General features: G+C 37.4%; 2 protein-coding genes across 6 annotated transcripts; both read right to left on the bottom strand.

Moving 5' to 3' along the window:
- Positions 1-8,614: 8,614 nt before the first annotated feature.
- Positions 8,615-14,635, bottom strand: LOC112796425 (chaperone protein dnaJ 49). Of its 5 annotated transcripts, none has more exons than XM_025838855.3 (3): positions 14,495-14,635; positions 13,173-14,337; positions 8,794-9,213 (listed from the first exon to the last, which is right to left on the bottom strand). In XM_025838855.3, exon 2 carries the CDS (start codon positions 14,273-14,275, stop codon positions 13,178-13,180), a length of 1,098 nt encoding a protein of 365 aa, XP_025694640.1. In that variant the 5' UTR covers positions 14,276-14,337; positions 14,495-14,635; the 3' UTR covers positions 8,794-9,213; positions 13,173-13,177. The 5 variants fall into 5 exon arrangements, with proteins under 5 accessions (XP_072091290.1, XP_025694640.1, XP_072091289.1 ...); XM_072235188.1 differs by lacking the exon at positions 8,794-9,213 and adding an exon at positions 11,977-12,601; XM_072235189.1 differs by lacking the exon at positions 14,495-14,635 and having other exon boundaries at positions 8,615-9,213; positions 13,173-14,427.
- Positions 14,636-16,818: 2,183 nt separating this feature from the next.
- On the bottom strand, positions 16,819-23,267 carry LOC112796426 (condensin-2 complex subunit CAP-D3). Its single transcript, XM_025838859.2, has 9 exons — positions 21,684-23,267; positions 20,298-21,038; positions 19,286-19,777; positions 19,114-19,205; positions 18,773-18,860; positions 18,517-18,631; positions 18,305-18,431; positions 18,035-18,209; positions 16,819-17,826 (listed from the first exon to the last, which is right to left on the bottom strand). Exons 1-9 carry the CDS (start codon positions 23,193-23,195, stop codon positions 17,131-17,133), a joined length of 4,038 nt encoding a protein of 1,345 aa, XP_025694644.1. The 5' UTR covers positions 23,196-23,267; the 3' UTR covers positions 16,819-17,130.
- Positions 23,268-23,578: the final 311 nt, after the last annotated feature.

Below are 23,578 nucleotides of genomic sequence, written 5' to 3' on the forward strand. Positions count from 1 at the left end.
CAAAAATAAAAAATACAGTAAAAATAACATTAAAAAACTATCAATATAAAATAATAGAACAAAAAAGACGAATAGTATTAGTGTAAACATCGACAAGGGCCAAAATAATACTAATAAACATTTCTCCCATAAATAATATTAGTGTAAACATCGACAATGGCCAAAATCTTAAAAGACATGGGACACGACATATATATAAATATAAAATATTTTTTAGATAAATTACAACGATATTTTAATTTTTTTATTGATATTAAAGTATAAAATAAAATTTTAACTATTTTTAATGTCTTCTTTTAATTATATAAAGTATTTAAAATATTTTTTATTTTAATAAACAATAATATATATTATTTCTAAATTCATTTCAAGAATACATGTTAAGAATAAGGTTGGCCACAGTGACACGTTATTTAGTTGTCTCTAAGTGTGTCCGTAGAAGAAGTTTTTATTTTTTATTAGGACACAATTGGACACAGCAGACACGCATGTCGGACGAAGGTCGATGAGTGTCGTGTCCAAAATATGCCCGATACGCAGACACGACAACTCAACGAAGTGTCCGTACTTCATAGGCGTAGAAATGTGAAACTGATCCAAGCGATTAAGATTTTCTACAACATTGATCCCACTCGTCTAGTTTAATTTGTTTTCACCACAACATTATATTTTTTTCCTTCTCTCTCCCGTCATTTCATTGTGTGAAAAAGGGAAGTTGTGTCAACAAATTGGTCCCCTCCCTTTTTATATTGAAGCAATGCTGCCTCCTCCAACCCTTGCCTCCTTCAGCACAAGGGACTGCCATGCAATGGGAATCGCAGCCTCGATTGCTGAGCTCCATTTTGCGGGTGGCACCGTTGACAAGGCCAATTCGCAGTCGCCGCCATTGGGTTGGCCCATTTTGCGAATGCCCCCATGGAGGTGCTCCGATTCGCTGGTGCTGCCCCTGGTTTGCTCCATTTTGCATGCGCCTCGACGAGGATTGGACCTGCCAGCTCCAACTCGCAGTCGCTAGCTCCTGCTCTGACATGTTAGCCTCCATTTTGCGGGTGCCTAGGCAGAGTTTTGAAGGTGATTTCCACTTCGCGGGCAGCTCCCTTGGATTGGCACGGTGTATTTCCGTCCTACTTTTTAAATGTGCGCATTTTGAGAATTAATGAATTTTGAATATTTATTTAAATAAAAAGAGTCCATTCTTCCCTACTTTTTGGTAGAGAAGCGTTAAAAAAAATGAGTTTTTTTATTTAAATTAAAAAATATAATATTTACCAATTTAAATAAACATGTAAGTATTTACCAAAATAGGTTTCTAGTCGCATCTTGGATACAGTGGGAAAAACAAAAAAAATGAACATATCTCGAGTGCACTGATCCCATTTTGTGATACGGAGTTTGAGAAATCATATCTCGGGTGCACCCAAGATATGAACATGAACGCATCTCGGATACACTGCATTCGAGATATACTTAAATTCTGATATGGACCAATATATCCGAAATACGTGCGAAGATGCAAGACGGGAGCACTGCATCCGATATATAGTCAAGATCCATTATGCTTATAATATAAATAAAAATAGCATAACAAATAAAAAATTACATAACTAATTAAATTTGTGTTAACATAACTTTTTAATTAGTAAATTTAAATTCTCCCAAAAGAATTTATTAAATATTTTAATATGGAAAAAGAACCGTTTTTTTATATATAAAATTAAGAGCATTTCAGTACTTTTAAATATCGTTTTATATAAAATTTAAGAGCATATTCAACATTAATAAATATTGATGATATATAATATATTTTTTAAAACTAACCAAGCATTCTCCCCAGAGAATTTATTAAATATTTTAATATGAGAACTCTTTTAAATATTGTTATATATAAAATTTAAGAACATATCAGTATTTTTAAATTCCATTATATATAAAATTTAAGAACATATTCAACATTAATAAATATTGATATATAATATATTTTTTAAAACTAACCAAGCTTAATTAATTATTAAGTTAAAATTTAATTGTCTAAACATAAGTGAAATTATTAATTTTTGAGAAAAGGACAAATTAGTCCCTGACCTTTTAACCCGAGGACATTTTCGTCCCTGAGCATTGGAAAATACATTTAAATCCCTGACGTTCCTAAAAACCAGACCGATCAGTCCCTTCGTCCGTGAGCCACCGTCAGACCAGACGGAAAATGCTGACTTGGCTCCCCATAAGCTTACGTGGCTCGACGGCGTTCCAGCGTGGCACGTTAGTGGGTTGGAGGATTTGAAAACAGGACACATAAGTCCCTCTAACTCAAAACGACGTCGTTTTGAGTGCTGCCCTAATACTAAAATTCATCTGGGTCGTTCCTTAATGGTGGTGGCTGGTGTTGAGGAGAAGAGTTGTTCAGAGTTTATTAATGGCTACGAAGGGGGCATCATCAACCTCAAGAAGAAGCGTTAGTGGAGTAAGAGAAGAAAATTCTGTTTCAAACTCAGTAGCAGGTGGTGTTCATGCTGACCATCCAGACGACGCCGTCGCCCCTAGGTGTTTTTGTGGAGTTTATGCAATAATGTATAAGTCGAGGACCAGAAGCAACCCTAACAGAATCTTCTTGGGTTGTCCATTCTACAAGGTTAGTTTAAAAATTCTTGCTTTGGTTTGATCTGAGATGGATGCGGGCAGTAGATGATGTTGGTGATTTTGACAGGGAAAGGAACCTCATTGCAAATTTTTTGTTTGGGTCAATGAGCATCTTGCCAGAATAGGAAGCAATTGTTGCATCTGTGACAGCAGAGATTTGGTTGAGAAACATGTTGAAGTTGTAGAAGAGGAAGAGGAAAACGAAGATGAACTGGATGCAAGAATGGCTGTTTTGGAGGAGAAAATTATTGCTTTGGAGAAGAAGAAAAATCCATTAGCCTTGTGGTTTTCTGTAATTATATTTGCTGTTGTTGTTGCCTTTTATGTAGCTAGTGCTTGAGAGATGAACTATAGCAATCATGATAGAGAATGGCATTTTGTAGGTTTATGTTGTGTATTGAAACATGCCATTTTGGCAAGTCATGGGTCCTGTAATCTAAATGGAACTCTAGTTATAATATTAGTGTGTTAAACTTATATTTTGAATATGTAAATAAACTTGGAAACATTGAGGAATTAGAGGCAGTAGTTGCATACATAATTTAGAAAGAAGATGTTATATTGCTAAACAAGATTTCAAGTTTTTCATAGCCACTGTTTACTAAATCTTCCCAAAATGAAATAGTCTCCTAAACTGAACAGTTTGATGAAGCTTAACATGTCAAAAGTAAGCCTGAAACACAAAATATAAGGCATAAGCCAAACTACAAAAAAACATAACTAAAAGCTACACAGATCTTCACTTCTTAGGCACAATGGTAGGTGGATTAGGGATGAATTTGAACAATCTGGTTGTGGCCGGGCTTGCTGCCGCTAATGTCTCCTGGGTAGCTGATCCACTTGTTCCTGGTACGACTTGAGGTGGTTGTGGGCCAGTGGAGTTTGGCTGACTTTGAGGGGGTTGTGGAGTGGGGCATAGTGGAGCTGGTGGCCTGAATATCTTCTGCTTGGGCCTCATCCTCGCTGGAGCTGCTTGAGTTTTTTGGGCTGTTGTAGATGGAACTTGGAGTGGAGGCCGAAAAGGTGTCCTTCTGGTCACTGGTGCGGGCCTGACTTGGGGTACTGATGGTGTTGCTGCCACAGGATTGGAAGGACCTGGGATGACACCACTTGAAACCTGTGTTGAGTGCTGGGTTGACAAGATGCTCATTGTAATTAGTCATACAAATTATACAAGGTAGTCACCCAATAATCAATCATGCACATTGAACAGATTGTAACTTACATCAGGTGTGGATTGCTGAGTAGTTATGTTATGATCCTGAACAGATGGAGCATCCTGACTAGGTTGAGCATCCTGACCAAAATAGACAACAAATCAAGTAGATTACTCCTAAACATATAAAACAGAACTAGTAAATAAATATTCAAGTAAGCACATAAACTCCTATCATAGTTAAGAAATCAAACCATATAACTCCTAAAGCAAATTACTTACACTATCATTTGGAGCTGATTGTGACAGTGGGATGACTGCCATTGACTGAGATGTGGAACCTTTCTTGGGCTTCTTTGTCTTAGGTTTCCAATTGGGATCAGATGGAGCGTCCTTGCATGTCTTGTAGTTATGTCCCGTTGAACCACACTTACTACAAGTGACTTTGAATGACCTCTTCAACTTATCTCCCTGTTGCATCATTGGCTCAGCTGGATCCTTCTGTCTATTATGTACTTTTGGCCTGCCAATTGGTCTCTTTATGATAGGAGGATCCGGCCTAGAATATTCAGTCCTTGTCCAGAACTCCTCACTTGGCACTGGCTGAATACAATGAGCATATGTCTTGTGTATTGACTCCATGCATAACCATGGATGCACATAATCCTCTGGATTATCATGCATCTTCCTTATGGCTGCTATGGCATGGATACATGGCATGCCTAACACAAAATATAATAGCATGAACTAGACTTGACCCAAGCATTCATTCAGCAAGCATGAAAACCATATATAACACTAAATTCATCATTCAGCCAACAAATTGACAGCATGAAAACCATATATAAGTGCATCATTCAGCCAACAACTTAACAGCATGAAAACCATATATAAGTGCATGATTCAGCCAACAAATTGACAGCATGAAAACCATATATAAGTCCATCATTCAGCCAACAACTTAACAACATGAAAACGATATATTAAAGTAAATTCAGCCAGCAAGTTAACATATACAGCCAACAAATTAAAATATTGAATGCCATTTATTAGAACTAACCAGTCAGCTGCCATTTGTTGCAGGAGCAGGTCTGCCTCATTAGATCAACATCCACCTTTGTAGCTTTACGAGTTACTTCGAAACGCTTGCGTGCATCATCACCTGTCCAGTCAGCACGCCATTTGTTGCTAGGCCTTATTAGACGCTCCATCCTCTTCTGCTGAACTGGTGCAAGCTTTCCTGTGTAATCACTAAGTAGCTCCTTATGCTTAACCATTCTCCGCATTAGGTAGCACCTAATTTCCTCACACATTGTGAGGATAGGCTTGCTTCTGTAGTTGACTATCTTCGAGTTGAACACCTCACACATGTTATTTGTGAGGTTGTCCACTTTTGGCCCGTGGGAGAAATACGCCTTCACCCAAGTTGCTAGCTCAAACCTGGAAAGATATTCCCATGCCCCCTGATTAATACCTTTGAGCTTCTCCATTTGTTCTTTGAACTCGGGTATGGTGGTGCACCTAGCACAATCCCAAACCACCTCCCGAATGTACAAATCCTTAAATCGGTTTATGAAGTTCTTCCAAATGTGCATCACACAGTTTCAGTGATGTGCATTTGGCATCACTTCCTTCAAAGCTGGCAGTAATCCCTAACACAGTACACAAAGGTTTTCACAATTAAACATAACTAGTAAATTCTGAACAATTGCATTATTAAACTAGGCACCTCAGTGAATAAATGTGTAACTGCAGTTGAATTCATATTGAAATAATTGAACAATTATCAATATTATAAGTAGTTGTTATTGTTACCTTTTGTTGGTCGGACATGAAATTTCAACCATGAGTCTGCACATCCCCCAGCTCCTCCTGAAGTAGGGTAAGAAACCATTTCCAAGACTCTTTGGTTTCAGACCTTGCAACTCCGTAAGCAACAACATAAAATTGATTATTCGCATCCTGTGCCACTGCAGTTAGGAGTTGTCCACCATAGTATGTTTTCAGGAAGCAACCATCAAGGTGGATTAGAGGCCTACATCCACTCTTAAACCCCTGTTTGCATGCCTCTAACCCTATATACAGCTTATCAAATACTGGAGGGGTTTGAGGAATTGGAGTTACACACACCTCTGCCCTGGAGCCAGGGTTGCTTCTTAGAATTTCAAACAAGTAATCCCTCACATTATTGTACTGCTCCCTCTCATTTCCCATTATCTTCTCCCTTGCTTCCTTAACTGCTCTATAGACCATTTTTGGATGTGCAGTGACTGAGAACTCCTCTCTCAGAAAGTCAATTGCTTCATTTGTTCTCATGTGAGGCTGTGAACTCATTCTCTTCTCCACCTTCTTACTAATCCAATGTTGATCAACAGCGTTACTTCCTAGGTCCCTTGCACAAGTATGATCGTTTTTGTAAGTCTTCACTTGGTAGCATTGCAGTGATTTATTGTATGATAAATGAACTAACCACGGGCAGTCATCATCCATGCATCCCACCCTAACTCTCTCCCTATCATTTTTAATCCACCTAAGCTCTCTACCCTCAGAAATGAAAGAGTCTTTTACAACTTCTTTAAATCTCTCTATAGTTGCAAACCTTGTCCCCAACTCAAACCTGCCCTCTCCAAAAGCATAATGATCATCAAATTCAGGAAATGTGTGCTTGCTGGACTCATCATCAGTGGAGTTAGGAGTGTGTAAATCCTCAGAATGGTAATCATATATGGGGTCATCATCATCATCCTCTAGGACTGCACTGACATAGAACCTAACAGTTGGACCTCTGTTGGGCTGTTGATCATTGGGCCCAGAATTGGCCTGCTCCTGCATATTGGGCTCCATACTGGCCTGCTGCCTTCTATTCACCTCAGATGTCCCCATTCTACTGCTTTGTCCCTTTTTTAACCAACTTCTCCTATTCCTATTCACACCTGTCTTCTTTGCAGCTGGCTTCTTGGCACATGGCTTCTTTGCAGATGGCTTTTGTGGAGACACAATTTTTTCCTTTCCCTTACTTACTCTCTTCCTCTTGCGTGCTCTGTCCTCAGGACTATTATCATCATCATCACTTTCACTTTCATATCCGGGTGGTGGCGGTTTATATGGCTCATCCTCGGTGCTCTCATATCCATCATCTGAAGATGAACTCTGAATCTCTTCTAACACAGGACTCTTGCCTTTGTTTCCACCATCCTCCACAATCTCAGGCTCATCAACTGGGTGGTCAAAGTACACGTAAAACTCATTCGTCTTTGTATTCTTCATTTTGTTCTCTCTCATGGCATTGATCCCTGCATCCCCTGTCAAACTGTGCAGCCCCGACTCAACATCTTCACTCAATGGATCATACCAATAAACTGCCTTGTACGACTGGTACCCCAAGCCTTTAAAAAGTGTGATCAAATCCCCAAAATTCACAAAATCCAGGTCCATTTCAGGGAATTTCTCTACCTTTCCATTCTGATAAACAAGGGAACCATTACTGTTTCTAACAAAACTACCTCCATGGTGGAAAACTGGCACCACAAACACATCTACCATCTGGAGAAAAAAATAAGAACAGAAATCAACGATCAACTACCTCTACACTCATACATCAATCTCCTACAAAAAATAGAAACAGAAAACAACCAAGAACTTTCCTTTGCCCTAACATTGAATCAAATTCACTGTTACAACGCACATACAGTTTTTACCATTGCTATCACCATGCATGTACAACAGTTCATTCTTTCTTTACTATTGAACTACACAATCGACTCAATAAGCAATGGAACTGATTCTTACCTTCAGTGACGAAGACGGCAAATCAGACTGGATTCACACCTAATGCACGTCGGAACCTGGAAAGTCTGGATGGTGGTTTTTTTTGGAGGGAGAAACAGAGCAATTCCTGTCTTTGATCTTTGGTCTTCTTTAGGGTTTTATGTAATTCTGTCAAAGGATTGTGGGTGTAATAGAGATTGTACACAAGGAAAGGGACGAGACTGTATATAAGGGGCAGCACTCAAAACGACGTCGTTTTGAGTTAGAGGGACTTATGTGTCCTGTTTTCAAATCCTCCAACCTACTAACGTGCCACGCTGGAACGCCGTCGAGCCACGTAAGCTTATGGGGAGCCAAGTCAGCATTTTCCGTCTGGTCTGACGGTGGCTCACGGACGAAGGGACTGATCGGTCTGGTTTTTAGGAACGTCAGGGATTTAAATGTATTTTCCAATGCTCAGGGACGAAAATGTCTTCGGGTTAAAAGGTCAGGGACTAATTTGTCCTTTTCTCTTAATTTTTTTCAAAAATTGGTTAAGATAAAAAATAATATTATCTACCTATTAATATTGATATATATAAAATTAATTTTAATTATTTTAAAATAAAGAAAATAAACTTTTTCAATTAATTTTTTATTATTTTAAATTAATATACTTTTTAGTTTTTATATATCTCAATATAGTATGCGCTCATGTTCATATCTTACGTGCATCCAAGATATGTCTCTCAGACTTTGTATCACAGAATAGGGTCAGTGCACTCGAGATGTGACCATTTTTAGAAGTTACCCACTCTATCCGAAATATGACTAAATAAATTCTTCCACGTTTATTTAATTCAGTAAATACTATATTTATTTAATTTAAATTAAAAAAATCCAAAAAGTGAAAAACTAAGTGAATGCCAGTCAACCCGTTACTCATGACTACTTGACTAGGCCTGTTCACAACAAAACACCAATCACCATGTGAGATGCTTCAGTCTCCCAAGAAAGAAATAAAGAAATCTTTTCAGTTGTCCATTCATTCAAAGGAAGCAATGTAATTCCACGTTTTCACATCCAAATAGAAGTTCGATAGATTGTAAAGGAATTCAAAACTGACACGCTGACTAGCAAGAACCAAGTACCAATTTGTCAGCATGAGTAAAGTGGAATTATGGTCCCACAAGATAATAGAAGTTCATCACCAATCACAGAAAGTCATACTTCCTGATGATAGGAACGGAGAATTCACAAATTCAATTTGATATTACCACCATATCGAATATTCACTCAATTGAATGAAGGAGCAATAGCACAGAACGATAATTTATCAAGTATCAACGCATGCTCCCAATCTACTTTATGTAGGTTGTTACATGCTAGTACTATTTTTTACCCAGCTCAAATCTTGGACTTATTTTCAAGGGCCTCTCTAATGATACTGACGACTTCTTGTGTACTTTTTTGCTGTCATGTTCAGCACAATTGTTAACCATGTTTAACATAATAGATAATCCCATCCAAGTAAGTCCCAGCAGCGGCAAGAGCACATTTTCGAGCATATTTGCCAGAGATTTCTTGGAGCACGATGAACATGACACTTAACTGGCAACAAATCAAGTAGCACAGAGCTGTTACAATTAACAAGCAGTGCTCCAATAGATATCCTGAACAATAAATGTGCACAGAAGCTCAGAAACTGCTACCAGGCTTCCTAAAGACAAGTAAACAATTATACATGTAGCAACTTACACACGGGCCTATGAGTACACTGTAAAAAGAAGACAATATTTGAACTGTCGTATAACTCCTATTTAGAGTCCTTAAAAAACAAAAGAGAGTTAAACCCCAAAGTAGTCCCTAAGATTCACAAAATGCATCGATTTAGTCCCTAACTTTTCAATTGCACTAATTACGTCCTCCAAATTACAAAAAATGCATTAACATGGTCCCTCTCGAATTTTCTGTTCATATTTCTTGCCGGCGGGAGTGACGTGGCGAATGATTGCCACGCTGGAGGTTGGGAAACATCGTCGTATTGAGTTTTGGCGCTAAACCCATAACTAGACGACGCCGTTTCAAGTAGGAAGTATTAACAAAACGTTCATCTTCCTCTTCTTCTGTGAACTGAAAGCGCCAAACCCTAACATTCGAGAGCCCTGTCGAGGCTTTTCGGAGTGAAACACTTTGGAGTTCAGAGGAACCTGGTCATCCTTGGCTCAAGATCGCTGAAGGAAGGAGCAAAGATTCTGCGTGAAATTCCCTGTGACAGAGGTAGGCATGCAGTATGTTAGATAGTGTTGTTTTGTTTTTCATAGTGGTAACATATCCATCATTATAGATTTTACTTGGGAATTTGGTGTAGATTGATGAAAAATCATGGATGCTATGTTAGTAGTTAAAGTTTTTTGCACCTGGTGGTGTGGGTAGGGGTTATCGGAATGCTCTGTTTTCAAATCAAAAATATAGGCATTTCTATAATGGCATAGATAAAATGTATTTTTTTTTTCTTTACAGATGGAAAAGTTGCTAGATATCATGTTCCATCATGGTGGAATGTTTAAGAAGAATGTTGATGGAAGATTGGTTTATTTCGAACATGGAGTTTCGACGCCTAAACTGATGGAGGAGAAAGAAGCTGTTCTGTATCTGAGTTATGTTCCACAAGAGGAGCCTGGAGGTGTAAACAACAAGAACACCCCCTGAGAATACCTTAAATGAAATGCCAGATGACAAATCAATGTGAGATTCAATAATTTCTTTGGAATTTTCAGTTTCAAAATTCACTCAATTTTATCCTCGCACTAAATATGGGTCAAATTTACCATACAAACAAAAATAATGTTCAAACATTTTTTTATTGGGGTACCTGAAATTGCAATTGTGTTATATTCCTGTTGTACTGTTCGGAATTTGTTCTCTTGTCAGTGTAATAACTAAACTATTTAATAATTAAATATTGAGGTTCTGGAAATGCAATTGTGAAAATGAGTCTCAAAATCGCAATGAAATGCGTGATAAATCAAGAGAAATTCTTAAATAAAATCTATTTGTTGGTCTTCAATAAGGTCAAAGTGCGAATCGTACTGCTTGCATCTGGTGGACACTTTGCTGGTTGTGTCTTTGATGGTGATGTAGTTGTGGCTCACACGACTTTTCACAGGTTAGAAAACAATTAATTCGGCTAAAATTTGAAGTAATAGTTTTTGCTTGACATGTTTGGCGGAGAGAATCTATTGCAACAGACATGCACAATGCACATGCCATTCTAACTGTTCCCATACGCAATGTTGTACTTGGTTTTTATTTTTCCTGGATGTTGTGAATGAGTTATGCTTGAGTTAACTATTAGAAACCTAATGCTTCTTGCTGACCTGTGATGTTGGAAGCCAATATTTTAAAGCTTGCATTACCTTTCGTTTGTAGCACCCTCATTTATCATTCTTGGGAGACTTGATGCAATCTTAATTCCTTACCAAACATTGGTGTTCATTCTGTGTTCTCAACTTCTGATGCATCAGTTATCAAATTGGAGTTTTTCAGATTTAATGCTCAATTATTGATTTATGATGTTGGCTTCTTGAAATTAGAATCTTTTAGAAGGTTTAGATGCATTATCCATTCTATATTTCCTTCTTGAGAACAAGGAAAATGTTTAAAGCTTTCCTTTAGGCATTGCGTTTCTCCAGTGCAAGGCATGGGAATGAATTTTTGTTTGGCTTAATTAGATGGAGGGTATCCGAAGATTTAGAGTTAAATTGAGTCCAAGAGAAAACTATTGGCAAACATTTAAAAAGATTTAGATTTTAGTAGTTTGATTTTGACATGATTTTCTATGGGCTCTTCATGGGACGTTTCCCACACCCACACTAATCTGGTACTCGCGAGCCTCTGCTCTGACTTGGCCTCTTTGTGGTTGATCGCATAGAACTTCCCTCTCCTTCATCAGCACGTCCAACCATCATCCAACCAGCAAAGCAACGGCTATGAGAATGAGCAGGGAAGAAGAAGAAGAAGAAAAAGAAGAAGGCGAAGAAGATGATGAAGAGGAAGAAGTTGTGCGCTACTTCTGAGTTAGGGTTTAAAAAGGGATCAGGGACCAAATTGGATCATAAACTTTCATTTGCCACATCATGCAACCGTTAGACACTCCAGTATGGCAATCATTCGCCACGTCACTCCCGCGGGCAAGAAATATGAACGAAAAATTCGAGAGGGACCACGTTGATGCATTTTTTACAATCTGAAGGACGTAATTAGTGCAATTGGGAAATTAGAAACTAAATCGGTACATTTTGTGAATCTCAGGGACCATTTTGGGGGCTCCACCGCCACTGCAAATATAGAAAAAGTGGGAGCAGGGAAGGGAGAGCAACTGTTTGACCTTGGCACATTAGGTGGTGGGTTTGGACCATAAAACTCTGCTGAAAGGGATAAGAATTTGCTTTTTACCATATGTTTGGTATCAGTGATTACAAGAGAAGGAAGAGATGCAACAATGAGCTGGGTGTTGAGGTGGAATTATCCCGCTTCCGTAGACACCATAAGCCATCCTACTATGTTGGAATAAATCTCTGATAAGGTTGTCCCACTATCCACTATACTACTATAGCAGTTTTGGTATAGGCCACTCCAAGATGAAAAACTATGAGTTATCTAGTAAATAACGCTTGGAAAGCTTTGCTTTATGTACCAACAATCAACAAGTCTAAAAAGAAGTATTATAAGCTTAAAGCTCCATGTGCTAATCTGTAAGGCCACCAATGGGTGGTTCACAACAGAGATTTTTTATTTTTTTCCCTTCAGACTTCTATGCTGGTGAATACCGGAGTCGAATGAGGGAATGCCATATCAATTGGTTAGGAGCCAAACAGGAACCCACAGGAAGAAGAAAAATCACGCTGGATAACAGTCACTAATGCTGTGACAACACGGGGCAAGGAAACAAGATGGGAACTTGATACCAGTATAGTAACATGACCAGGTACCAAAGGATGATACTACTTTGACACCATATTGAAGCAAAGGGTGTTTGAGAGTGACTGTTTGCTCTAGCTACAAATCAATAAGGAATAAGGTTTTATTCAACATCAACTGTGAGAGTAGTAGAACTAAAACAAGTCAACAACAAAGACTTGTTCAACTAAGTGGGATTGACTCCATGGCTTAGATGACAAGCAAAATATTGACATAGTTTCAGACATCAGAAGGCTCATAAAATACCTAAGGTGTAAGGTGTTTGTGAGTTAAGAATATGGAGGAAAAGGGAGAGTTTTGGATTATACTACATGCTTTCTCTTCCCCTCTTTGTCCCTCCAAAACTCAACTCACAAACAATTCCCAAGAATTCCTACTATTATAACAGCAAGCAAACTACAGAAGCATAACCTTGATCATTGGAAACAAATTTCTAGACATCCGAATTAGACATAAAAGAATAATACAATATGAAATGAACATAAGTAAATATGAAATATATTTGGAGACTGCAGTCTCTTATTTAAGTACAAGAAAAGTATCAAAAAATGGCAAAAATATAAGGAAATGCTATTCAATCCATTAAAAACCTCTACCAATTCTAACAACAAAAAATGTTGGGCAAATTTTACATTTAAACTAGAGTTACCTTCATCAGGCTACTACTCCAAAGTTTTGCAACTTTTCACAGTGAGGAGTAGGCAGATTCCTATTCCAACTCCGCCTCTGAATCTCAATCTGACAATAACGCCGAAGCATATTTTTATAATCTTTTATAACATTGTCCTCAATGGTAGTGCGAGCAGCACTCCCCTGTGGATAGTTACGATCAAAAGCTTGAGACTTTACGAAATATTGAATCCCATAATTCTCTATGGTCTTGGGAAACTGGTATGAGTAATTCTTGTACAGAGAATACTCAGGTTCAGAGAATGGCAGGTAAGCAAGCAGCAAAATGATCAAGAACGGCAACAACTGAACAAGGAGCATAACATTAAGCCCCGTTCCACCTGCAACACCCTGAAAACCATGTCTTTGATGATGATGATCATGGGTGGTTGCCCTTGTCCTGTAAACATGTTGCCTCCCAAACACATCAGATTGTCCAAAAAAGGCCCTGAATATCTCGTCCGGATCGAAATCATCCTCGAAGAAATCCCGGCTTGCTGCAGTTCTCCTCCTCCGGCGCGGAACGCTGTACTGCTGATTGTACTCGAATTCATCCACCAATCCAGTCTGATCATACTGCCTTCTAGAACTATCATCACTCAAGCATTTAAATGCTTTTGAGACCTTCTTAAAGGCCTCTTCGGAACCTGGTGCCTTGTTCTTATCCGGATGAACCTTCAAGGAAAGTTTCCTATACGCCTTTCTAATCTCTTCAACCGAACAACTCTTCTCAACTCCCAAGATCGCATAGTAATCACTCTTCAATTTAATTTCCCTAATCAACTTCACATTCTCCTCCGTGTAATTCCTCTCCTCGTTCAAACCCTCGTCATCAGTTTTCGATATACCGTTCGGTTTGCTCTTAACGCGATTTTCGTTACCTTTATGTTCTGAAGAAGAAGAAGACGCAGAGGACTGAGAATCGAGGTGCTCGCACATGTTCAGCAAATCATCGACGGGGAGGTTATGGTTGAGCCGCTGAGCGATTCCGATGAATTTGAGGGCGCGGGATTTGTTGCCGGCTGCGATCGCTTCCTCAGCTATTCGAAGGCAGCGCAGCGCCTCATCCTTGTTGCCGTCCATGGCGGAGGCGGCGACGACTGAATCAGCGCCGAGTTCGCTCGGTACCTGATTAAGCTAACGCACTAACTCGAAATTTCAAAATTCAGAAACCTAATCAGATTAGTAAAAGGAAAAAAACAGTTGAACTTATGAAGTATGAATAGAGGGAATTGAGGAAAATGATTGAAATTAGGGTTTGGTAAATGGATTATTAGGAGAGAAAAAGAGAATTTAGTTTACCTGAGAAGTAAGAGTGTAAGACAGCTACAGCAACAACACAAGAAGAATTGTCAGTGAAGATATGAGGATACTCTTCTGTTGCATTAATAGTTTACTATTTCAGTAAGAGTAATTAAAATGTTTAAAATAATTTTGTTATAAAATTAAGTGAAAAGAACAAATAGTCACCAAATCAAAAGTGAAAAGGATAAATAAGTTGTTGATTTTTTTATTTGCGGATATTTAAGTCTTTAGAGTTTGAAAATATATTTAACTCATAAAGGAATGTGTTTGTTTTAAAGTATTAAAATGGAAATTAAACTGAAATCCAGTATTATGATTGTTGATTTTGAGACTGATATTAAAATTTTTGTCTTCGTCCTTAAATTTTCAGTATTTTAATACTTTTAAAAAGTAGAGATAATGAAAACTGAAAATTTTGAGGATAGAAACTAAAATTTTAATAATATTTTGTATCTAAAATACTTCCCATCAAAACTTAAAAATTTAACCCTATCTATTTGGTTTTTCTTTTCTCTACACACTCAACCAACTCTTTTCTTCCGATCTCTATCTCCCGGTCTCAGTCTCTCAATATTAGTCTCTTCTCTAAATGCTACCTAACTTATTTAAAATCGAGACATATCGATTCTTTATGTTCACTTGGGTCCGTCAGACCTAACAGATAAATCAAGCGTGATTTTAATTGTACTGATCTGGTCATTACGAATACACACGTAGGAGAATTTTTAAAATGCGACAAATTAAACTCAGGACCGATGTGTCTAGATTTTGAAGAATCCGGACACTTAAATATATTTTTAAATTCTCAGAAACTTAAATGTCTGCAAACCAAAAAGTTAGAGATTGAATTGTTATTCTAAAAAATACATACTCTAAAAACACATTTTAAAAATTCTAAACAAAATTATTTTATTAAAAATTATTGAAAAGATAAATATTTTTATATTTCTAATATTAAATACATAAAATTTTTTAAAAAATTTATTATTACTCTTTTAAAATATATTTTTAAAATATAAAATAGTTAAATTCTTATTAAAAATACTTTATATATTAAAACTCAATTATCTAATCAATCATAGCGTATTTTTCAATAGTTATACAAATTTAATTTTTATATGTATTTTTATATCAATAAAAAAACTTTTTTTTATATTTAACTTAAAAATTTATCCAAAACATATAGATATTGTTTTATTTATTTTTAATTATGTTAATTAACTTTTGCGTAAAAAATCAAATTCATTTTTGAAATAGTTTGCTGAATTAAAAGTTATCACACCATAATTTAACTCTTCAAATAATATGATTTTTATTATTTTAGTAACTTTAAATTCGAAATTTATTATATTAATTTCTAAAATCTAATTTCAAGTATCATATTAGTTTTTAAATTTTTTTTGACATTGAATCAACAAACAGAATATAAAACTAATTCTAATTTATTATACTAGACACAAAGTTAAATGATATTATTTTGTTTTAACGCTTAAATAAAGTAAAAATAATATCGTTTTTAGATAATAAAAAGAGATAAAATAATTTTTATATTATATAAACTTTTATTCGTTTTCTCGTTTTGTCTTATTTATACACTAAAATAAAATAACACCATTTAATCTTGTATTTAAGGTAGTAAGTTAAAGTTAGTACAATATTTTATTGGTTGATTCAATATTAAAAAAATCTAAAAATTAATATGATGTCCAAAACTAAATTTTAAAAATCAGTATAATAAATTTAAATTTAAAGAATTAAAATGATAAACGTTATGAATTCGAAGGACTAGTTCGTGAATCTAGACAGAATTGTAAATTAAAATGTACTTTTCAATTAGTTAGGGTGGTACGATGTGCTTCTATGTTTACATGTGTTGGCTTGGTTTATTTTGAATTTCTGTATTGTAAAACATTCATTATTTATTTCCCATGTTTTGCTCATCTCACCTAATATGGCGCATAACATAAGAATTGAGACATTTTAGTGAAGTTTTAATTTAGAGTAATTATTCACCATTTAAATTTAAATTAAATATAAAAATAATATATTTATTATATAAACCAAATTAAGTGCAAAATATAATAAAATTAATTAAAAATATAAATAAGTTGAACTTATAATTTGACATTTGTCTACTACTTCTCAAAAAAAAAATATATATATATATAGAATCATTGCTAATGCCTTCCTACATTTATATTATCTCTCATTTTCTAACTATGCTACTTGTATAAAAAAATCAGTTGTTGAATTAATTATTTGTATATAATATATATAAAAATATAAAATACATATTAAAATTAAATTAAACAACCTCTATCTAAATAAAAATGATTGATTTAATGAATAATTTTTGGCATGTGCCTAACATTTTGGCTTTTTTTCCAGTCCTTGAACACACTTCTAAATTCAAGGAGGTTTCTTCAAGAGCTTACTAATAGGCTACACAAGTGAAAGATAGCAAATTACCAATGAACAAATCCGTTGTCACATGCCCTTTTATATTTACATAACTTGAAAGGAACAACGTGCAACAGAATACCTTAAAAGATTTGTTCATCAGGCTTCAATCCACCTAACTATAGCAAGCAGATCTAGGATTCTAGTAAAATACCTTGTCTTGTGATGTGATGTTACCTTTCATCGTCAGAATCAAAACAGTGTCTTTTCTTCAGAGATTGTAGATCATCCATCCGCTGCTTATCGTGACTAGCATTGATTACACCAGTACAAGACCTGACTTTAGGAACACTCAAAGAACTTAACGGTGGTGTCCCTGTACCTCTATTAATTTCCCTCAGCACAGAACGTGCTGTAGCTGCAGCCGCTGCATCTGCCATTGCTGAAGCAACTTTTGAACCACTTGGAAACTTGCCGTCTTGTCCTTGCGCCTTGGCCGGATTCTCAGCACCCTCAGGTGATTGATTTGCACCTGTATTTGGCCTGGTTGACGCTGCTGCCTCAGCAACTGTTGCTTTGGCTCTTGCTGCCTCATATTTATGCATGTCATAAACAAGCTCTTTCTGCAGCTGCTTATCAGCAACCAATATGTCATCAATCTCATTCTTGTAGTCCTTGAGAAGGATTCGGAGGCACTCCATGAGAGACCCTACAAGGGGACTGTTCTTGCTTTCCAATAATCGTTTCAACTCTATGAAGATTGGGACTGTGTTTTGGATAAGACCCTTCTTCACCGCCTGAGTTATAGCCTTTCCTCTAGCCGCAGCTCCACTTTCTCCCCCTTCTTCCTCTATATCTGCTGACTCGGATGATGAAGCGCGAGACGATGGAATCCGAATCTCCTTGCAGCAAAGAATTCGAAAGGCATCCTGAACACAACTATTGTTAGAATTTTGAAAAAAATTGAATAGGAAACTAGACAAATTCACAAAACAGTAAAAATGATGGAAAAAGAAAACAGGATTGTTATACTGAAAAGAATCACTTGCATTGTTCTTCCATTGCCAATAGCATACATATACTGATACAAGTATATAACTTGATTAGCATTGCCTGTAACCTAGTGCAGAATAATACCTGTAGAACAGACTGTCCAGTTGCATCTTCTATGTTGAGCATACCATCCGAAGCAGCAGCCAGAATTTCTGCACATAACTTGGCAAAAGTTGCTAGAAGATGCTCAGGAGCCATTTGTTTCAGTAAACAAACATAAATGTGCATTCTTTTAGACCTTGACGGTTCATCATTACCCCTGAAAAGAACCCCAGAGACTCGGCATGAAACAACGCTTCAACTAAATACTAGTGGCTATAACTCATAAAAATTGCTAATTAAGGATCTCTTTACCTGATGGAAAAACTTTGGCTTTCCCTTCGTGATACTTGGGACTCGCGATGTCCATGATGGGCATGGCAATCATTCAGAACAAAAACAGCCTCAACAAAACTATTGTATGCTAGAAGAGGACTCTTTACTGATGATAGAAACACAATAGTCAGTTTAACAAAGAAGATACAAATTAATTTACATAACTGCAAGTATAACCATAAGCCTCAAACCTTTCAAAATATTTCCAAAGAGAAATTCTGCTAACCGCCTAATCTTTTCTGATTCATCAACAAGTGATAAAAGGAACCGAAGAAATAGCACTCCTCTCCACTTCACATAGTCTCTCTAGTAAAAGGAAAATATATTTTAGCATTCTTTTCTATTCAATTTTTTTCTTCTTTTGTATGATTATAACCAGTAAACCAAAATAACTCAAATATGGTGGGAAATAGAGACAAATCACAGAAACAAGGAAACAAACAATACCTGCAATAATCTGGACAGCAATAGAAAGGTTTGCCTTCTCACAAGTTCACAGGGATCCAAGAGACACCTGGTGATCTTTGTTATATAACTGATAACTTCCACGAAAAAGATGTTAGAATACAAAGAGTGACATTGTTCAATTTATGCATTCTGCATTAAGTGAATGCTGGACTATGGCATAATGGCTTATCCCTGGCACAAAATAGAAATTACTCATCTGTTTACAATGTGCCATTGTTTTATTTATTTGCGTAAGAATTCCAGATAATTTCATCCACACTATTATACACTTTAAACTAAAATTTAAATTCACTTAATGCAGTATCTATTTGCAAGCTTACCCGTCAACCAGAGCAGTGTACCGAACACAAAAATCTGCCATCATCACCACAATGTTATTGCGAAGAGCTGCAGATTCACTCTTTTCAAGCTCCTGTGCAAGTATTACATTTCAATCAGGAAGCAAGTCAACATATTGCAGAACTAAGTCATAAACAAAGTCATAGGACCAACCTGTATAAACAGTGGAATATAATTCTTTGCAAGCTTCTCATCAGCAAGGCAAAGCTTGCCCATGGTTAACCACCCTTGAATATAGAAAGAAGGAGCTTCTTGTTGTAGAAAAGTTGCAGGACCCGTTAGATTATTTATCTTGGGACCAGAACTCCCCGAAGTGATGATAGTATGTAATATTGGAACTATGGTGCTCGTATCAGCAGTAGGGCAAACAATTACTGCAGATCCAATTGTATAAATCGCTGTAGTTGCTTTTGTCAATGACTTGGATGTTGCTATTGACCTTCTTTTTCTAGAGCAACTTCTAGGTGGAGTGAAAAAGTTATTTTCTGCATTTTGCTTTGAATTCCCTGAAATGAACTTCTCTATTATTTTAGAAGCTCTGGAAAGTACTTGATGTACCCATTTCAAGACTAATGTGTCTGCCTCCGTGACATTCGAAGCTTTTCGCTTGCACAACGTTTTAAGTGCCTTCACATGAGCATCAACCTATCAAGCAAAAGCATCAACTCAATATGTTACATTTTAGAACTTAGAGGTGAATGTATCAATGTTTTTGTCCCCTTATCATTCTGTTTGACAGCTATCGTACCCAATTTAATTTGTCCATGTTGATTTCTGTGCAGATTTGATTTTATTGTTATTTATCCTGTTTATCAATTAACTTTTTTTTTCATGAAAAGTTATGTAAAACTTAGAGGATGGCATATACATAGCTTAAAAGACCAAATAGAGGTGTAAATTTTAAGGCAACACTCAGTAAAGATCATCAGAAATCAGGATCAGAGACAGATGTAATCAACAATATTTAATATGTCAAAAAATTGCAAAACATGGTGCAGAACTTCTAATTCCAGTTGGACAAGTATATTACATTATGTTCATCACTAAATGTATAGTATCACACATTCATACCATTCATATGGCCGTTCAAGGAGAGAGGGAAAATAATTATTCATGTTAAGTCAATAATGAACTTTATTTTGTTAAAAAAATAAAAAATGATTACCTCTGTTGAATGCATATTGAATTCTTCAACTCTTTTGAGCAAGTTATGAGCTAAATTAGCCGCAGGTTCAGGAGGGAGCTCCACAGATACATTAGAGATTGTTTGTAAGAGGAAAACTCGATCACTAGCCCAGGCAACAGCATCACATTCTATGCTTTCTTCGTTTTCAAATGCCTCTACTTGTTTAAACGGGCTTCTAAACTCGCCTTCAACTTCATGTTTGTCAAGAAGCTGCCAATGATGATGAAGAAACTCCCAGTCCACTGCTTTTGGAAGGAATGCAGACACCTCAGATAAAAGAAACCAAGCACCAGGTGGCGCTGTCCATTTTTCTATTGGCAAGGAATGGCTCAGCCAGATAGACTCAGATGTCCTGATTATATTCTGAAGTGCAATAACAATTTTGTGATTCAACCGTTTCTTTTTGCCCAGGTTTGTGCAAATCTTTTTCACCCAAGGGCTCACCTCGCCATTGCAAATCTCCCTCAGAAGATACAGAACTCCTTTAGGAAAGAGCATCTCCAACACTTTGTTGAAACTTTTCTCTTTATTTTTTCTGGCTGACATCGTTTCACTATGTGATGAAGTTGCAGATGCAGCTTTACATATCCGGTCCAGAACAAGTTCTTGAAACATATTCTCACATTCTTCTTGGATGCTAGTTTCATTGTCAGTAATTAGACGTGGAACTGAATGTAGCCATTCAATGATTACTGTTTCTGCTGCGAATGTTCTAAATGCCTACATACAGTCAATGTATACTTCATCTCAGATTCTCAGGCTTAAATGTTCTCTTCTTTTACACACTAAACTCTCCAACTCATCTTAGGATGAATCGGATGAACTCGGGCAAGCTATACAAATATGCATACCTATATATAGTATACATCTAACAATTTGACATTTAAGCACACTATGCTAACACAATAGGGCATCATTTATCATTAGGAACTTCATGCAAAAAACCGCGAGTAACATTGATTCTTAATCTTGTGTAACAAATATTTCACAATGGAACGACATTCGTACGGCCTCCACATATGCCATTGTGATTGTGACTTGTATGTATCTCCTTAGCCAACAGACACAACTAATTAGCCATGAAAGCATCACATAAAAGCTTCCTGACAGAAGGGCAATATGCAAAAGAAAAGATCGTTTCTTTTCTCATCCACTGTTATCAATTTTTTTCCTTTCACTCTCTCAACAAGCTTTGCCTGATTCTCTCAAACAGTCAAACATGGGACAAGACTTAAAAATGTTATATAACCAACCAATAAGAAATAAGAAAGGACAACCCCATTGTTTACCTTTTAAAATTCAAGACATTGAAAGTATATACCTTTTTAATTGGTCAAACATATTACAACAAGCATAGAAAAGTACCTCAGAAAGAGCTGTAGTTGCTGCTTTCCTCATGCTAATAAGGGGATCAGAACAAGCCAACCCCATTGTCTTGAGCACCACCTCATCTATTGTGCCACCAAGAAGCGCAGTCAAGTTAGTAACAAGATGAAGTGCAGCCCTCCTAACAGCTGCCTTGTCATCCATACACCTTTGCCTAAGCATATTATTCATTTCAACACCGTCATTGCCATCACCAAACCCCATAAACCTCTTCAGCACCACACTACTCCTATCACTCCTTGATAAAAGCTTCACCAGCTGAGCTAAGTTTGCCAAAGCCCTCGTCCGAATTGCAGCAATAACATCCGAACATCGTTTCACCAATGCCTCCAAGCACCATATCCCCCAGGGATCATCACCACCATCCTCTTCTGAATCCAAACCCAACGGATCCTTCAACGACATTACAAGGCTAAGAACAAGATCAACTGCTAAGAGCCTGAGGTTTGATTTCCCCTGACACATTGAAACCACGTACTTCACAAACGAAACTTGATCTTCAAACTCCATTACACGCACAATCTCTGTTATTGATTCCACTGCCAATGCTCGCGGTTCAGCCTTCTCCGGTGCCTTATTAACCAAATACCTTGGAAAATTAACCATTGCCTTCTTCACCCCATCGTTCTCCTTCGCCAATTTCGTCATCTCCGTCTTAACAAAATCAAGTGCGAAGGTTCTTGCTTGCGATTTGTGCATGAAAACAAGCAGAGAAAGGGACCTAAGCACCTCAGAAGCGCTGCTCGAAGATTCTCCATGCTCAGGTTTCAGAACCTTCCTGAGAACACGGGAACAGAGTGTCAACAATTTACCATACTGCCCTCCGTTCTCGCAAAGTTCCACTGCCGTCACAGGAATCTCGCTAATCGACTGAACCAGAGACCTAAGACTCTCCGGGAACCGATCCAAGTGAATCAGATCCATAACCGAAACCAGCTTCTCCAGCACGACGAGCAAAGCCTTAACATCCACTGAATTGCTTCCTCCATTTTCTTGATTCTCTTCCTCTTCGTCCATGCCAGCATCGTCTTGGGACGGGTTTTTCCTGGAAGCCTTACCGGCACGGCGGCGCTTGCGATTTTTGGAAGAATTGGGCTGGGTGAAGGCTGGGGAGGCTTTGAGGGAGCGGCGGAGGGAGCGGAGGAGGGAGAGGAAGGAGAGAGGGGTGAAGAGGGTGAAGACGGGGGCGTTAGGAGAGAGGAGGAGGGAGAGGAAGGCGTTGGAGGCCAGGAGGGAGTGGTTTGGGTTTGGGGAGGAGTCCATGGCGGCGGAGAGAGGGGGGACGAGGGAGGAAGGGGAGAGGGACTTGGCGGATAGCTCATCGTAGAGGGCGTCGATGGGGACGGTGTCGTTGGCGTCGGAGAGGAGGAAGTTGAGGTCGGAGAGGGATTGGCGGGAGAGAGGGGTTGGGTTGGCGGCGGCGGAACTGGTGGTGAAGTGGTGGCGGAGGTCGTCGAGCTCGGCGACCAAGCGGGATATGGCTTCCTCCATGGGAATGGGGATTTCAAAACTGAGACGAACCCACAACGCCTCTCTGTTCTTCTCGTTTGAATTTTCATTTCCCGCTTTGTTATTTTAAACCTTCTATTTTTATTTTTTTCTCTTTTTCAATAGAGAGTTTAATTTTAATGTATCATAAGTTTTAGATTTTTTTTTATTTAAACTAAATAAATATAGTAATTACGAAAATAATAAACGGTGAGATACTTACAAAAATGTATTTTAAGACATATCTCGAATGTCGAGGGTGTAACTCTAAAATGGTCATATCTCGAATGCTATGATCTCGTGCTGTGATAGGATGACGCTAAGTTACATTTTGGGTGCACTCGAAATATGTGTAAGAGCTTAAATCGAATATTAAGCATTCGAGA

Source organism: Arachis hypogaea, chromosome 4 (assembly GCF_003086295.3).
Source record: "Arachis hypogaea cultivar Tifrunner chromosome 4, arahy.Tifrunner.gnm2.J5K5, whole genome shotgun sequence".
NCBI lineage: Eukaryota > Viridiplantae > Streptophyta > Magnoliopsida > Fabales > Fabaceae > Arachis > Arachis hypogaea.

Excerpts from the sequence above, each read along its gene's own strand:
- LOC112796426 (XM_025838859.2), bottom strand. The coding sequence starts at position 23,195 with ATGGAGGAAGCCATATCCCGCTTGGTCGCCGAGCTCGACGACCTCCGC. Across the intron at positions 18,432-18,516 it reads CTTTGGAAATATTTTGAAAG|TAAAGAGTCCTCTTCTAGCA; the intron begins GTTTGAGGCTTA and ends TTCTATCATCAG. Across the intron at positions 18,210-18,304 it reads AGCCAAAGTTTTTCCATCAG|GGGTAATGATGAACCGTCAA; the intron begins GTAAAGAGATCC and ends GGTTCTTTTCAG.
- LOC112796425 (XM_072235189.1), bottom strand. The coding sequence starts at position 14,275 with ATGGACGGCAACAAGGATGAGGCGCTGCGCTGCCTTCGAATAGCTGAG.